This window comes from Macrotis lagotis, chromosome 3, assembly GCF_037893015.1.
Source record: "Macrotis lagotis isolate mMagLag1 chromosome 3, bilby.v1.9.chrom.fasta, whole genome shotgun sequence".
NCBI lineage: Eukaryota > Metazoa > Chordata > Mammalia > Peramelemorphia > Peramelidae > Macrotis > Macrotis lagotis.
In genome coordinates this window covers 272,442,031-272,459,278 of record NC_133660.1, presented here as the reverse complement: position 1 = coordinate 272,459,278, position 17,248 = coordinate 272,442,031, and the positions used below count along the sequence as shown (strand labels likewise).

The following is a 17,248-nucleotide window of genomic DNA, read 5'->3' as shown; positions in this document are numbered from 1 at the left end:
GCCTCGTTGCTACCGAGGCTCTGTCTCCCGCCCGGCTGTGGCCGCCTCGAGCTGCCGACCCCCCCCCCCCGGGGCGTGGGGGGGCCGGGACCCCAAGAACTCCGACAAGCGCCGCTTGGGGGCGGGGAAGAGGAGCCGCCGGCCCCGCCCCCACGGCCGGATGTGGCGAGGGCAGCCAGGGGCGGGGCGGATGAAGGAGAGCCCGCCCCCGCCCCGCCTCCGGGGGCGGCGGCAGCCAATCGGCGCCGGGAGGGGGCGGGGCCGGGGCGCGCGGGCGCTTCCGGCGGGCGGGGGCCGTTGCCGGGCGACCGCGGCGTCGGCGCTGGATCCCGGAAGTCCCCCGAGCGGGGTGCGGAGCCCGGCCATTCCCGCGCCAGCGTCCCGCGCCAGGGGCCCGCCGAGCGCCGCCGCCCGCGGGAGCTCCGAGGCCGGGCCCCGCCATGCAGACGGGGCCACCGGAGACGGGCGGGGCTCGCCCGGGGTCCCTCGGGGAGTGAGCAGCGCAGGAGGAGGCGGAATTGGGAGCCAGGGCCCCGGCTCGGGGGGCGCGGAGGGGGTGCGGGGCCCCAGGAGCCGCCCGCCGGATGCCGTCGGAGACGAGGCCCGGAGCAGCCCGGAGCGCGGGCACAGCGGCATGGAGCCGGCGCAGGTCAGTGCGGGCGGCCGGCCGAGGGCAGGCGCCCAGGGCCGGGCAGGGCGGGCGGCAGAGAGGCCTCGGCGTGTGCCCGGGGGCACGAGAGAGCCTGTCATGTCCGGGCCCGGGCCCGGCGGGCAGCCGTGGCAGCGCTGACACATAGCAGTGTGCAACGGCAGCAGATCTGCTTCCATTACTTATTTATTGTAGTCGACATTCTGTAATTCTCACCCTGAGAAATGCTATCGATGATAATGCCAGCCGTAATATGCAATAGCAAATATGATAATACGGCAAATAGATTCTAATAGAATAAATATATGCAACATAATGCAAAATAAAATGATAGAAATATATAAACAAAATAATTATCATAATGAATAATATTTCCATTGTCATCTTCGTCACCACCTAAGGTCCCCCGTTCCTCCCAGATGTGAGACACTTAACCATCAGGTGTGAGAGAGCAGGGACCCTCTCCTTGGCCCAACCTCTCTGGCACAGTCCTCACCATCCCCACCCACCCCGGTCATACATAACTGCTTTAAATACTTGCCCTCATGAGAGGGGGCCTACCTGACCTAGGTATTGTTTCCTTTCTTAGAATTTCAAAGATCCTTATGATGCCTTTATGAACCATCATCTTCAGTATTATGGATACTTCAGAGGTAAGAAAAAAAGTCATAAAGCAGAGCCTTCTCACTATCCCTAAATATCCTAGAAAACTGATCTCATTCATTTATAATCTGCCCAAAAGGTGGCAGTCCCATCTAGCACCTAAAGAAAAGACAGCAGGTCAAGATGTGATTTGCCAAAGATTCTTTTTAGCAAAAAAAGATTGAAAATGATAAGTAAAGCCATGCCTCTGAACACTGAATTTAAGCATTTGAATTATCCATTGCCTACTGTTAGGCCTCCCGCATTCCTGGAACAGCAGGGCTGCTAATAGTGTACTTTTCCTATGTTCAAAAAGAAGGATTTTTAAACAAAATATTCTTACATTTATGTATTTTGCTTGCAAATATCTTTTTGGGAAACACTAGTCATTGAAGATTTGGGGCACAGCCTATCCTAAACCCCCATATTCAGTGGATCTTGGAGAGAATGAATAAAATAATACTAGCTTTCAGATATATTCTACAATAAACACCCCACCTCCCAGAGGGACAACAAAATTTTACCTTCTCACTGGCCAGAGGTCATTTGGGTTATTGGTTGATTCACAGAGCAAAGGAAAAAGCAGAGGGAAATTGGGACATCAAGTCTTTTATTTCAAGATTTTCCACAAGCTTCTTATGTCCTATGTTTTCTCTGAGACTTGATCTCCCCTGAGAAAAAAAATCAGGATTGGACCAGATCATCTGGAAGAACTCAAAATTTCTCAATTTAATTCCCATGCACTTTGAGTGGGATAGAGAATTCCTTTATATTTTCTTTCCCAGAAGTATTTGTCCCTGCAAATGGGGACAGGGAGAACAGGGATCATGGGATTTACAACTGGAAGGGACTTTAGAAGCTTTTTAATTAAGGATTTTGTATTTGTTTTTAAGGTGATAGGGAGCAATTGGATTTTGAGTAGAAGGGGCAACAAGATTGAATCTGTCCTTGAGGAAAATTACTTGCAGGCTGAATGGATGATGGTTTGGAGCCAGAAAAGCTGAGGCAAGCAGACCCACCACCCATAGTCCAGGCATGTGAGGGATAAGAGTGAGGGTCAAGGTCAGAGGAGAGAAGGAATATTCAAGATAGCCTTCAAAGGCGATGGGGCAAGAGATAGTGAGGAATTCAGGATGCCCCCTAGATTTTGAACCCAAGGGGCTAGAGGAATGAATGGCATTGCCCTCAGTAGTAATAGGGAATTCTGAGGTATGGAAGGATTTAGGTGAAAAGATGAGTTCTGTTTTGGACATGTTGAGTTTAAGCTATCTACTGGTCATCCACTTTCATAGGCAGTTAGAGATTCAAGATTGGAAGCCAACAGAGGGATTGGGGAAGAATAAGTGGATGTTAGAATTGCCACAATAAAGAGAGTAATTAAATCCATGGGAGATGATGAGTTCACCCAGTGAGGTGGACAGAAAAGAGGGCCAGGACAAATTATCCCCTGTAGGATAATTGTAGTTGGACGGTATGTCCCAGAGCAGGAGCCAGAGGAAAAGTCTTCAGTTCTGCTGTCTCAGCCAAGCCTTTCTCATTGGAGAACGGGAAGAGTTCTTAGATACCATCCAATTCAATCTCTTCTCTTTAATATGAAGAAGCTAATACATGTGTATGCTGTTGGAATTACACATGTTGTCTTTCAAGGTGTCCTCCTATCTGTAATTCCTCTAGCCTTTTGGTCTTATGTACATTAAAAAAAAAACAGGGGCAGATAGGTGGCACAGTGGATAGAGCACTGGCCCTGGAGTCAGGAGGACCTGAGTTCAAATGCGGCCTCAGACACTTGATAATTACCTAGCTGTGTGGCCTTGGGCAAGTCACTTAACCCTGTTTGCCTTGCAAAAAACTTTAAAAAAGAAAAAAAGAAAAGAACATTAAATTATCCTTTCTTTTTACTTTGGGAGCAGAGGGCATTACTATGCCAACTCTACCTCTTTCTTACTTTTCTTCCAAAAAAGAAAAGAAACAAACCTTGTAACAAATATACATTCTCAGAAAAAAAGCGAATTCCAATTTAATTGTATCTGAATACATCTGCTTCTGCATCTTCAACCTGCCTTTGTAATTTACTTCATCATTGATACTCAAGAATTGGGGCTAACAAATGACTTCTGGCTAAGATAGTGGAAAGAAGACAGACATTGTGCTGAGGTCTCCTGGTCTTCCCTTATATATAATATGAAACAAACTTCTTACCAGAAATTCAATTGACAAAACTCAGAAAAAGAAGCTAGGACAAGAACTTCTACCTCAAGGTTTGTCTTCAGGGATCATGGGTGAGCCGAGAGCAGAGACCCTGCGGGGAGGGGTGAAAGCTGGACTAACCTAGCATCAGCTATGGAGGCATTGACTTTGGGAGCAGTGGCCTAAGAGTCAACTGGCTCACGGAGGCTTTGCTTTGGGACTGATGGTCTGCAGCACTGCGTCAGGACTGGAGGGCAAGTTCCAGCAGGACAGTTGCAGAAATCAATCTGCTGGGCTCCCCTAGTCTGGAGGACCTCAGACTTCCTACCTTAATTCCAGCTGAACCCTCTTCCCAGAACAAACATAGTTAATAGCCCACCCCTTCTCCTTACCCCAGGCTCAGGCCTGGGCAGCACTGCTCCCTCAGCTGAATAGGGAGAGTAATTACCTTGCCCCAGAGCATAGCCCACATTGTTCAAGGATAAAAATATCCAGCAGGGCCACCCACACCCACCAGGCCAAGGGAAAGGGCCTCAATTCAAGGTCACAGACACTCCAAAGAAAACAATCAGCACCCCCTACTGGCAGGCCCACTTAGAGTACTAAGCCAAGTGAGCAAAGCCATGCCAAACCTCTGTGACTCAGCCTTCCCCAACACAAGATCTTAGGAAAATGAAGAAAGGCCAGCATAATGGGGGGGTGTCCATAGAAGAATACCTAGAAGATAAAGACTCTAACTCAGAGAGATCTAGAACCTCTGAGGAGAATATGATTTGGTCTCCAGCCCAGAAATACTTCCTTGAAGAAATCAGGAAGGAGTTTAAAAATCAATTGGAGGGGGCGGAGCCAAGATGGCAACATGAAGGGATCTAGTCTTAGGAGCTCTCTGATAAAAATTCATAAACTAAGGACTCTAACTAAACTTTCAAGAGGCAGAACCAACAAAGGGAACCAGTGAGGCATTTCTCCTACTCAAGGTAACCTGGAAAAGAGCAGAAAGGCTCTGCTCCCTGGGGTCAGGGTCGGAGGGGCAGCCCAGCGGAGGGGTGGCCCCCCAGAGCGAAACAACTTCAGCCTCCCTGAGGCAGCCCCAGGGCTCCTAAAAGCCACGGCTCACAGCAGCTGGGGAGTCCCCTGAGCTGCACCCCGGGGAGCACCGGGCACAAAGTGGGGGAACAGCAGGGGACCTCTGCCAGAGCAAGCACATGGAGCCTAGCCCTCAGGGCACACAGCAAGCAGCTTGGTCTTTCCCCAGCCCTGATCCAGGAAACAGAAGCAGGCTGAGCACGAAGCAGGAGCCTCCAGGGCATGAGCCCATTGAGCTGAGGGAGGGGAGTGAAGAGAGACTGAAGAGTTCTTCTGTCCTCTGCCTCTGAAACAGGACTCTGGAGCTCTGACCACATTCAGATCCTGATCGCAGTCTAGGCCCCCCCATAGAACAGCAGCGGCCCCCCCCCCACCTCGGCCCTGTGGCAGAGAGGGGGGTGCATATGGTCATTCACAGACTAGGAGGGAGGACAGAGCCTCACACACTGAGACCCTTGTGGGAGTGCCCCAAAAGCTCAGGAAGCACCGCAAAACCAGGCCCAGGCTGGGAAAATGAGCAAGCAGAGAAACAAAAGGAAGACTATTGAAAAATATTTTGCAAATGAGCCCAAGAAGGATCAAAATACTCAGTCTGAAGATGAGAAAGCACAAGCTCCTGCATCTAAAGACTCGAAGAAAAACAGAAATTGTGCTCAGGCTATGACAGAGCTCAAAAAAGACTTGGAAAATCAAATGAGGGAGTTGGAAGAAAAACTGGGAAAAGAAAGGAGAGAAATGCAAGAAAAATATGAAAATGAAGTCAGCAGCCTAGTCAAGGAAATCCAAAAAAATGCTGAAGAAAATAGCATGCTAAAAACCAGCTTAGGTCAAATGGATAAAACAGTTCAAAAAGTTATTGAGGAGAAGAATGCTTTAAAAAGCAAAATTGGCCAGATGGATAAAGAGATAAGAAAACTCTCTGAGGTGAACAAATCCTTCAGACAAAGAATAGAATTCAGGGAGATTGATGAATTTGCCAGAAATCAGGAATCAATACTTCAAAACCAAAATAATGAAAAATTAGAAGAAAATGAAATACCTCATTGAAAAAACAACTGATATGGAAAACAGACGTAGGAAAGATAATTTAAAAATTATTAGAATACCTGAAAGTCATGATCAGGAAAAGAGCCTTGACATCATTTTCAAAGAATTACTACAGGAAAATTGCCCTGATATTCTAGAAGCAGAGGGAAAAATAGAAATGGAGAGAATCCACCTATCCCCCCAAGAAAGAATCCCAAAAAACCAACCCCTAGGAATATTATAGCCAAGTTCCAGAACTCCCAAGTCAAAGAGAAAATATTACAAGCAGCCAGAAGGACACAGTTCAAATATCGTGGAGCTGCAGTCAGGATCACACAGGACTTAGCAGCAGCTACATTGGAAGCTCGTAGGGCTTGGAATACAATATACCGGAAGGCAAAAGGGCTTAGAGTGCAGCCAAGAATGAACTACCCAGCAAGGCTGAATGTCCTCTTCCAGGGGAAAAAGATGGACTTTTCAATGAATCAGGGGAATTTCAAAGGTTCCTTTTGGAATGGCCAGAGCTGAACAGAAGGTCTGATCTTCAGATACAGGACTCAGGTGAAGCATGGAGATTGGAGGAGAGGGGGGACTTAATGAGGATGAACTACATGTATAGAAAAATGATACTGATAATATTCATATGAACCTCTCGCTCTCAGTTAATAGAGCAGGTAGAGGGAGCTTTTATAGTTGAAGCACAGGAGAAAGCTGAATTTGAAGATAAAATATGGTGTAAAAATGGAGTCAATAGAAAGAAAGGGAAATGTAATGGGAGAAAGAAAAAGGAGAGGGGGAATAGGCCAAGATATTTCATATAATAAGAGTTTTCTTTATTACAATGAGCTACTGCAATGATATGGAAGGGGGGAGGCAAGGGGGAATGAGGGAACCTTTGCTCTCATCAGAGATGGCTAGGAGACGAAACAGCAAATATACTCAATGGGGTATAGACATCTGGAGTAAGAAGGAGGGGGGAGCAGGGGGAAGGGGTGGGGATGTGAATAAAGGAGGAGAGGATGGACCATGGGGGGAGAGTGGTCAGATATAACACATTTTCTTTTTTACTTCTTGCAAGGGGCTGGGATTGGAAGGCCTGCCCAGGACCATAGGGCCAGGTGGATTCTGGGCCTAAGGGGTGGTATGGGGGCTCAGGGCTTCTTGGCCCCAGGACCAGGGATCTGTCTGCTGTGCCACTCAGCGACCCTACAGCAGAGTCAGAGTGTAAGGAGAGAGAAAATATAGTACATGGTAGTGGAGAAATAAGAAAGGAGGGAGTTGTGATCAGCAATAGCAACATTGGAAAAATATGGAAGTAACTTTTGTGATGGACTTATCATAAAGAATGTGATTCACATGTGACAGAGTTGTTGGTGTTGAAACAAAGACTTAAGCACATTTTTTGTTATTATTATTTGGGGGAGGGTGCAGGGTAAGTGGGGCTGGGTGGCCTGCCTGGGGTCACATAGCAGGGGGATCTTTGGGTGTCTGGGGCCGGATTTGGACCCAGGTGCTCCTGGCTCAAGGGCCAATGCTCTGTCTGCCACCCAGCCACCCCTACTATTATTACTATTTTATTTTATTTTGGGTCTTTTTTTTCCTTCTTTTTGGTTTTTGCAGGGCAGTGGGGATCGGGTGGCTTGAATGTCACACAGCTGGGTGATTGTTGCGTCTATGGGGCTGGATGTGGGCTCAGGTGCTCGTGGCTCCAGGGCTGGTGCTTCGTCCATTGTACCACCTGGCCATACCTACAACTATTACTATTATTTTTTTTTTTAATTTTAATTTTTTTCTCTCCCCTTTACTTTTTTCGCCCAAGCAAGTCTATCTATATTCATGGGGGGAGGGGTATTTTGTTTACTTGTACACAAGAATATTTTATTAATGTAAAAATAATTTGTACAAAATAAGAATAAAAAATAAATTTTAAAAAGTCAATTGGAAAATTTGGAAGAGAAAATTAACACCTTGCAACAAGAAAACATCCTTGGAAAATACAACTGGAAAAATGCAAAAAGAAAATAATTCTCTCAAAACTATACTTGGTCAAATGGAAAAACTCTTTTAAAAATAGAATTGCCCAATTGGAAAAGGAGTTGCAAAAGGTAAAAGAAGAAAATTCTTCTCTTAAAAAAAAGAATGGAGTCTTTAGAAACTAATGATTTCATGAGACAACAAGAAATGTTAAACAAAATCAAAAAAATAGAAGAAAATGTAAAATACCTTATCGGCAAAACTACTGACCTAGAAAATAGAACTAGGAAAGACAACTTAAGAATCATTGGTCTCCCAGAAAACATTGAAGAGAAAAAAAAGCCAGGACTTAATATTACAGGATTGAGTGATAGAAAATTGCCTGACATCATGGAACCAGAGGGCAAAATAATTATTTTTTTTTAGGTTTTTGCAAGGCCAATGAGGTGGCTTGCCCAAGGCCACATAGCTAGGTAATTATTAAGTGTCTGGGACCAGATTTGAACCCAGGTACTCCTGACTCCAGAGCCGGTGCTTTATCCACTGCGCCACCCAGCTGCCCCCAAAATAATTATTGAAAGAATACATTGATCCCCTCCAGAAAGGAATCTCAAAATAAAAACATTAAGGAATATTGTGGCCAAATTCCAGAAATATCCAATAAAGGAGAAAATCCTGCAGGCAGCCAGAAAGAAACAATTTAGATACCAAGGAGCCACAGTAAGGATTACACAGGACTGGCTGAATCAACATTAAGGGATCAGAGGTGGTGGAGTAGATAGGGCACTGGCCTGGAGAGGAGGACCTGAGTTCAAATATGGCCTCAGACACTAATAATTACCTAGCTGTATGACCTTGGGCAAATCATTTAACCCTACTTCCTTGCAAAAAAACAACAAAAAAAACCCCAACATTAATGGATCAAAGGGCCTGGAATGCAATATTCTGAAAAGGGAGCTTGCAATGCACCCAAGAATTCACTATCCAGCAAAATTGAGCCTTCTCTTCCAGGGGAAAAGAATGAAATAGGAGACTTCCAACTTTTCCTGATGAAAAGACTAGAGCTTAATAGAAAATTTGGACTTCAAACAGGAGACTCAAGAGACACATGAAAAAGTTTAAAAAAAAGTAAAGGAAAAAAACATGCTATCCAATAAGATGAAAACTGGCTATATCCTTACCTAGAAGAAAGACTTTAAATAACTCTTGAGAATTGTAGCTCCATTAGAGAGAATAGCCAGAAGTGATGGACACTCATGACTTTTCTGTGACTCAGGTAGAGTGATTTAAAAATAATACCTCCAGGGGTGGCTAGGTGGCATAGTGGATAAAGCACCGGCCCTGGAGTCAGGAATACCTGGGTTCAAATCTGGTCTGAGACACTTAATAATTACCTAGCTGTGTGGCCTTGGGCAAGCCACTTAACCCCATTTGCCTTGCAAAAACTTAAAAAAACGAACAAAAAAATAATACCTCCTTTAAAAGGGGGACAGTAAAGAGATGGGAGGATGGAGAAGATTGAATGGGGTAAATTTCATTACATTAAGAGGTACAAAAGACCTATTGCAATAGAGGGGAAGAGGGGGAAGAGGTGAGAACCGTCTGAATCTTATAAACTCTCATCAGATTTGGCTTAAAGTTAATATACATACTCAGTTAAGTTGAGAAACTTATGTTACTTTTCAGGTATTAAAAGGGGAAAGGGGGGAGGAAAAGGGGAACTAACAGATGGAAGGAAAGGAAGAAGGGGCAAATGGAAAGGGGAAAGGGGAGGAGGGTTGGATATAGGAAGGAAAACACTGAAGGTGGTGATATTCAGATACAAAATACTGGGGCATATGAATAAAGTGAAAAAGGGCGAAAATACAAACAGGGAAGATAGCATGGAGGGCAATAAAGAGTTAGTAGTTATTACTTTGAATGTGAGTGGGATTAACTCTCCCTTAAAACGTAAGGAAATAGCAGAGTGGATTAAAAACCAGAATCCTACAATATGCTGCTTATAAGAAACTCATTTGAAGCAGAGAGTTACATAAAGAGAAAAGGTAAAAGGTTGGAGCAAAATATATTTTGCTTTAGCTGAAGTGAAAAAGGCAGACAAACCAGCTGCAAAAACAGATATTGTTAAAAGAGATAAGGAAGGAAACTATATCCTCCTAAAAGGTACCATAAACAATAAGGTATTTTCAATACTAAATATGCATGCACCAAATGGTATAGCATCCAGATTCTTAGAGAAGTTGGAGGAGTTACAGGAAGACATAGACAGCAAAATGCTACTGGTGGGAGACCTCAACCTCCCACCCTCAGATTTAGATAAATCTAACCATAAAATAAACAAGACGGAAGTTAAGGAAGTAAATAGATTGTTAGAAAACCTAGACATGATAGACCTATGGAAGAAATTAAATGAGGATAGAAAGGAATGTACTTTTTTTTCCTGCAGTACATGACACACAAAAATTGACCATGTAATACGGCATAAAAACATAATAATCAATTGTAGAAAAGGCAGAAATAGCGAATACATCTTTCTCAGATCATAATGCAATATTGGGCCAGGGAGATATAGACCCAAAACTAATTGGAAACTAACCTCTTTAAAGAATGAATGGATCAAACAACAAATTATAGAAAATTATTTATTTCATCCTAGATAATGACAATAATGAAACAACATACCAAAACTTGTGGGATACAGCCAAGGAAGTTACATGAATAAATTAGAGAAAGGAAATCAATGAACTAAACATGCAACTAAAAAAAATTAAAACAAATTAAAAACTACCAATTAAATACCAAATTAGAAATTCTAAAAATTAAAGGAGAAATTAATAAAATCAAAAGCAAGAAAACTATTAAACTAATAAAACCAAGAGTTGGTTTTATGAAAAAAAAAACAATAAAATTGATAAACCTCTAGTTAATTTCATTTTAAAAAAGAAGAAAAATGAAAATAAATGAAAAAGTGAACTCACCACCAATGTGGAGGAAATTAAAATAATAATTCAGAATTATTTTGCTCAACTCTATGCCAATAAATTTGATAATCTAAGTGAAATGAACAAATACTTAACAAAACTGTAAGTTACCCAGGTTAAATGAAGAGGAAATTAAATACCTAAATAACCCTATCTCAGAAAAAGAAATTCAACAAGCCATTATTTAATTCCCCAAGAAAAAATCTCCGGGGCCAGATGGATTCACAAGTGAATTCTATCAAACATTTAAGGAACAATTGGTTCCAATTCTATATAAACTCTTTGAAAAAATAGGTGAAAATGGAACTCTGCTTAATTCTTTCTATGACATCAATATGGTGCTGATACCTAAACCAGGAAGTTAAAACAGAAAGAAAATTATAGACCTATCTGCCTGATGAATATAGATGCAAAAATCTTAAATAAAATCTTAGCAAAATGATTACAACAGGTTATCACTAGGATAATATATATTATGAACAAGTAGGATTTATCCCAGGAATTCAGGGTTGGTTCAATATTAGGAAAACTGTTAGCTTTTTTACTGATATCATTAATTATACTATCAGAAATCATAAGATTATATCAATAGATACTAAAAAAAACTTTTGCCACAATATAGCACCCATTCCTACTAAAAACACTAGAGAGCATAGGAATAAATGGATTGCTCCTTAGAATAATAAGCAGTATCTGAAATCAACAAGCATTATATGGAATGGGATAGGCTAGAGGCATTCCCAGTAAGATCAAGGGTGAAACAAGGGTGCCCATTATCACCACTACTATTCAATATTGTATTAGAAATGTTAGCTTCAGCAATTAGAGAAGAAAAAGAAATTGAAGGAATAAGAATTGGGAAGGAAGAGATAAAACACTCACTCTTTGCAGATGATATGATGGTATACCTAGAGAACCCCCAAAAATCATCTAAAAAACTACGAGATAATTAGCAACTTTAGCAAAATCACAGAATATAAAACACACCCTCATAAATCCTCAACATTTCTATATATGACTAGGAAGATGCAACAGAAAGAACTAGAAAGAGAAACCCCATTCCACATAAAATACTTGGGAGTCTACCTGCCAAGACAGTCTTGGAAACTTTTTGAAAACAATGACAAAACACTTCTCACACAAATAAAACCATATTTAAATAACTGGGCAAATATCAACTGCTCATGAATAGGCTGAGCTAGTATAATAAAAATGACAATTCTATCAAAATTCAACTGTTTAGTGCCCTACCAATCAAAATTCAAAAGATTACTTTAATCAGTTAGAAAAAATATAAGTAAATTCACATGGAGAAATAAAAAGTCAAGAATCTCCAGAGATTTAATGAAATAAAAGTCCAAAAGAAGGTGGCTTAACCTTACCAGATCTAAAATTACAAAGCATCAGTCATCAAAGCTGTCTAGTATTGGCTAAGAAAGAGTGGTGAATCAGTGGAATAGACTAGGTGCAATTGCAGGAAATTATTATAGTAATCTATTGTTTGATAAACCCAAAGAGTTCAGCTATTGGGATAAAAACTCTCCGATAAAAATTGTTGGGAAAATTGGAAGTTAGTATGGCAGAAACTTCAATTAGACCAACACCTTGCACCCTATACCAAGAAAAGATCAAAATGGATATAGGATTTAGACAAAAAACAATATTATAAGCAAACTAGGAAATGAAGGAATAGTTTACTTGTCAGATCTATGGAAAGGGAAGCAGTTTATGACCAAGAAGGAGTTGGAGAACGTTATTGAAAACAAATGATTTTGATTACATTAAATTTAAAAGGTTTTACACAGAAAAAAACACTGTAACCAAGATCAAAGGAAATGTAAATTGGAAAACAATTTTTACAATTAATATTTCTGACAAACAAATCATATATAAAATATACAGAGAACTGAATCAAACTTTTAAAAAAACAAGCCATTCCCCAATTGACAAATGGTCAAAGGGATATGCAGAGGCAATTTACAGATGAGTAAATCAAAGCAATCCATAGTCATATGAAAAATTGCTGTAAGTCACTACTTATTAGAGAAATGCAAATTAAAGCATCTCTGAGGTACCACCTCACACCTCTCAGACTGGCCAATATGACTAGAAAGGACAATGATCAGTGTTAGAAGGGATGTGGGAAATCTGGGACACTAATACATTGTTGGTGGACTGTGAACTCATCCAACCTTTCTGGAGAGCAATTTGGAATTATTCCCAAAAGGCAACAAAAATGTGCATACCCCATTGATCCAAAAATATTACTACTACTAGGTCTATACCCCAAAGAGATTATGAAAAAGGATAAAAATGTCACTTGCACAAAAATATTCATAGCCCTGTTTGTGGTGCCAAAGAATTGGAAGTTAAGTAAATGTCCATCAATTGGGGAATGGCTTAATAAACTGTGGTATATGTATGTTATGGAACACTGTTGCTCTATTAGAAACCAGGAGGGATGGGAATTCAGGGAAGCCTGGAAGGATTTGCGTGAATTGATGCTGAGCAAGATGAGCAGAACCAGAACACTGTACACCCTAACAGCAACATGGGGGTGATGAGCAACTTTGATGGACTTGCTCATCTCATCAGTGCAACAATCAGGGACAATTTGGGGCTAGCTATGATGAAGAATACCATCTGTATCCAGAGAAGGAATTGTGGAGTTTGAACAAAGACTATTACCTTTAATTTTTAAAAAAATCTTATGTAATTTTGCTCTCATATTTTATATTTTTTCCTTAAGGATATTTCTCTCTCATCACATTCAATTTAGTCTTCTGGAAACTGTGTAAAAAGACTAACAGACTGCCTTCTGTGGGGGATGGTGGGAGGGAAGCGAGATTAGGGGAAAAATTGTAAAATTCAAAATAAATAAATTTTTTTAAAAAATTGTGGTTAACTATTTACTAGTAAGAATTTTTAAACTTTTTCCAAGTTTTTCTTTACAATATTGTTACTCAATAAATTGTTCTGTCTCTAACTTCATTCTGTGTGAAGATGTCCTAGGTTTTTCTGAAATGGTTTCTTTCATTTTTCTTTTAGTATAATAATATTCTATTACATTCATATCCATAATTTCTTAATCATTCCCCAATTGAAGGTCACTCTCTTAGTCTTCAGTTCTTTGCTACTATAAAAAAAAGTTATTATATTTTTATACATATAGATCTTTTTCCCTTTCTGAGGTATAAATCTATTAGTGGTATTCCTGGGTCAAAGGTTATATCTGTTAGTGATTTTGCTAATTCCACATTATTTTCCAGAATGACAGTTCCAGTGAAAGTACAAGTTTACACCTTCACCATCATTGCCTTAACATGTCTATTTCCTTGAAGCAACCTTGTCTTGAAGCAAAATTATCATTTTCCTGTTTAGTCATCCTTGTCAATTGGTTTGTTGTAAGGTTGAAAGTCAAAGTTATTTTAATTTACATTTTGTTGATTATTAGTGACTTGGATCATTTTTATATGGTTGTTAACAATTTGAATTTCTTCCTTTGAATGTATATGTATGTTTTATATATGTTTTATGTGTTTGTCTTATATATACACATATCATATATGCATATAATATATATCTACCATACACATCTACTTCATCAGATAACTGTTTTTCTTCAAATTTTACCAGCATTGGTTTTGTTTGTTCAAAAAATGTTTAATTTTAGGCAGTCAAAATTGTTCATTTAATTTTCTGTGATTTTGTCTATCATGAACCTATCCATGGTTGCAAAAGTCATTTCCTTCTTTGTCTCTATTATGTTAATGATAATTACCTTTCATGTCTAAGTTATGTATCTCTGTGGAGATTATTGTGGTATATAGTATGAGATGCTGTTCATTTTTTTCCTTGCAAGGCAATGGGGTTAAGTGACTTGCCCAGGGCCACACAGCTAGGAAATTAAGTGTCTGAGGCCAGATTTGAGCTCAGGTGCTCCTGACTCCAGGGCTGGTGTTCTGTCCACTGTGCTGTCTAGCTGCCCTTAGATGCTGCTCTATACCTAATTTCTGCTGGATTATTTTTCAGTTTTCGTAGTCATTTTTGTCAAATAGTATAGAAGTCTTTGTATTTATTGAAACATAGTGCTACTATGTTTGTTGGCTTTTGTATGTGATATACCTAATTTATTCTATTAATCATATTGTTTTAAGAGGCAGAGATGGTCAGGGCATTCATTTCATGTATATAGACTATAAAAAGCAAAAGCCTAGAGGTGGGATAGCACAGGACCTGGATAGGGGCGATAAGGGAGTGGTCCAGTCTATTTGAGCAATAGTAGGAAACAAGCCTAGAAAGGTAGAGGTAAAGCATGTTCTGGGGACCTGATCTTCATTTGATGAAATCCTAGGGAACCACTTAACTGTTTGGAGCAGAATAGTGACCCCCAAATGGAAACAAGAACACTAGGCAAAGACAGATTGAAAGGCTCCAAGAGAAGGAGCAGCAAGGCCAGCTGGATGAAAGCCTGAAGCAAAATGGCAACACAGGGAGAAGGACGAGATAAACCATAAGGGCCAAAACTTTAGGAATGACACCTCATTGGATGGAGTAGGCAAGGGCAAAAAAATCAAAACATTTTTGTTCTGAACATGGGTGATAAGGGGAATAATGGTGCTATTAACAAACAGAGTCAGAAGGAAGAGAGCATGTTTTGGGCAGGAATTGTATTCATTGTGGGCCATGCTTATTTTCAGTATCTATAGAACATTTTAGTACCTAGTTTGAGATGTGTTGGTCTGAAACTTAGGAAAGTGGGTTGGGTTGTAGTTGTTGATTTAGCATTCATATTGTGGAGACAGTTGAACCACCATCAGGGAAAAGAGTATAGATAAAGAAGACTGAAGATAAATCCTTGGGTAATAACAATACTAAAGGGTCTTGAAGAAGCAGAGAAGCCAGCAAAAGAGACTGAAGGAATTGTTAGAGGTAGGAGAAGCAGCAGAAAAGTAATGTATCTCAGAGCCATAAAAAGTGAAGAGGTCAAGGAAGGGGAGAACTGAGAAGAGGACTTTATACGTGGCCACAAGGAAATTCTACTGGGAGATTCAGATGTAAGTATTCTATATGAAATTTGTTATTTTCTACAACTTGGAGGTCAGGGCTATTAGACATAAATGTTTGAATTATCTATATGTAACTGAGGGCAGTTTCCGTAAAATGATGGGTGCCAAAGTCTGAGACAAGGAATTTGAGGAGTGAAGGGATATTGAGGAATTGGTGGCATCAGATTTGGCAGTGAAAAGAAGAGGTGGAATGGTATCTTAATGGGATAAGTGTAGTGTGAGGAAAAGGCTTTTTATTTTAGGGTTGAGAAATACATTTATATCAGATGGGGAAGACTCAAAAGGGGAAAGATTGGAAAAAAGAAGAGAGAGGGATTAATTGCTGAACAAAATCCAGGAGTTTAAACCAAATTCAAAGAAATTCAGAAGTGAGGAAGGAAAGAATTGAGGAAGCACTGAAGCATGGCCTCTATTCCAGTGAAGAGGAGGTTGAGTTCTTAGAAATTTGGAATATTCGGAGGAGTGGAAGAAGATGAGGAAAAATGAGTTGCTATAGGGAATGAGAAAACATTTATTTGTCAGATAATATTGTAAAGGAAATTCAACATAGGGAGGTAAGTTAAACAAGTTTGATCTCTGTGATCTCCAAGTTCCTATGGTTCTATTCTGTAGGAAAACAGTAGGACCCATTTTGGTTTTGTGACCCATATTTTAATTTAAGCTACTCCCCATAGAACCATCATCAATAATTAGTAGAGGTTGAGCTTTGGATGTTATTGCCTCTATTCTTCTGCCAGATAATTCCAATGTGGAATGTTGGCAAGGCTTTGATTCTACTGGTAACAATAGTGGGGTTATTTCTATCGTACTAAGCTTAAGTTTGTCATGTCATGAGTGTTTCAGCCCCCTTAATTAAAAGTTTGTTTTTAGCTCAGGGTGATGGTTTGCCAAATGCTACTAAACATCAGGATACTTGGGAAAGGCATCCTCAATACCTGTTCAAGGGGAATTTCCAGAAAAGAAGTGATTTGAATCAAAAGACTTTGCAAGAAGAGAAGCTAATATGTAAGTAATAAAGAATGAGTATGAACCACAGGCCTCTCATATCAGGTACTAAAGCCCAGGAATCACTCTAAACAATTCCTTGGGACCTACAGAAGTATGAAAATCATCTGCTCTGCTGTTCCAGCAGTGGCCCGTGTCTTTTGGTATTAGGTTGCCACTGCCTAGAATTGGGGGAAGCAGAATTTATAAGAGGGCTATTGTATCTCTCTCAGGCCTTCAATGCATCATGGTAATGCTGAGGTCTCTAAACACTATGCCAGTTTAAATTACAAATTAGAAAGCAAAACAAATTACCATATTGGCTGTATTCAAAAATATGTCCCATTCATCTCCTCTTTGTCTTAACTCAAAATTATTTTTCTTCATAATTGTTATCATATAAAGTCTTCACTTGGGTCCCTTCACTTCAGGCCTCATCAGTTCATAAATGTCTTTCCAGTTTCCTCTGAAAGTGTCCATTTTGTCATCTCTTATAGCATAAAATCCTAATTACATTCAGATACTATAATTTCTTCAGCCATTCTTCCAAAGATGTACAATTCATTAGTTTCCAGTTTTTTTCGTATTAGAAAAAGGGCAGCTACAAATACTTTGGGTCCTTTTTTCTTTTTCATCTCTTCAGATCTAGT

The 17,248-nt window shown here is 40.4% G+C and overlaps 1 protein-coding gene across 9 annotated transcripts in view; it reads left to right on the top strand.

The window, feature by feature from the left end:
- The first annotated feature begins 323 nt into the window (after positions 1 to 323).
- Positions 324 to 17,248, top strand: part of AGBL2 (AGBL carboxypeptidase 2) — a 74,881-nt gene continuing 57,956 nt past the window's right edge. For all 9 annotated transcript variants that reach the window (XR_012477219.1, XR_012477220.1, XM_074230646.1 and 6 more), the window contains exons 1-3: positions 324 to 649; positions 1,239 to 1,302; positions 16,485 to 16,619. Coding sequence is in view for 7 of the 9 variants with exons in the window: in XM_074230646.1 (XP_074086747.1) it covers positions 635 to 649; positions 1,239 to 1,302; positions 16,485 to 16,619 (214 nt within the window). In the remaining 2 variants the exon portion in view is untranslated. The remainder of the gene's footprint in view (positions 650 to 1,238; positions 1,303 to 16,484; positions 16,620 to 17,248) is intronic.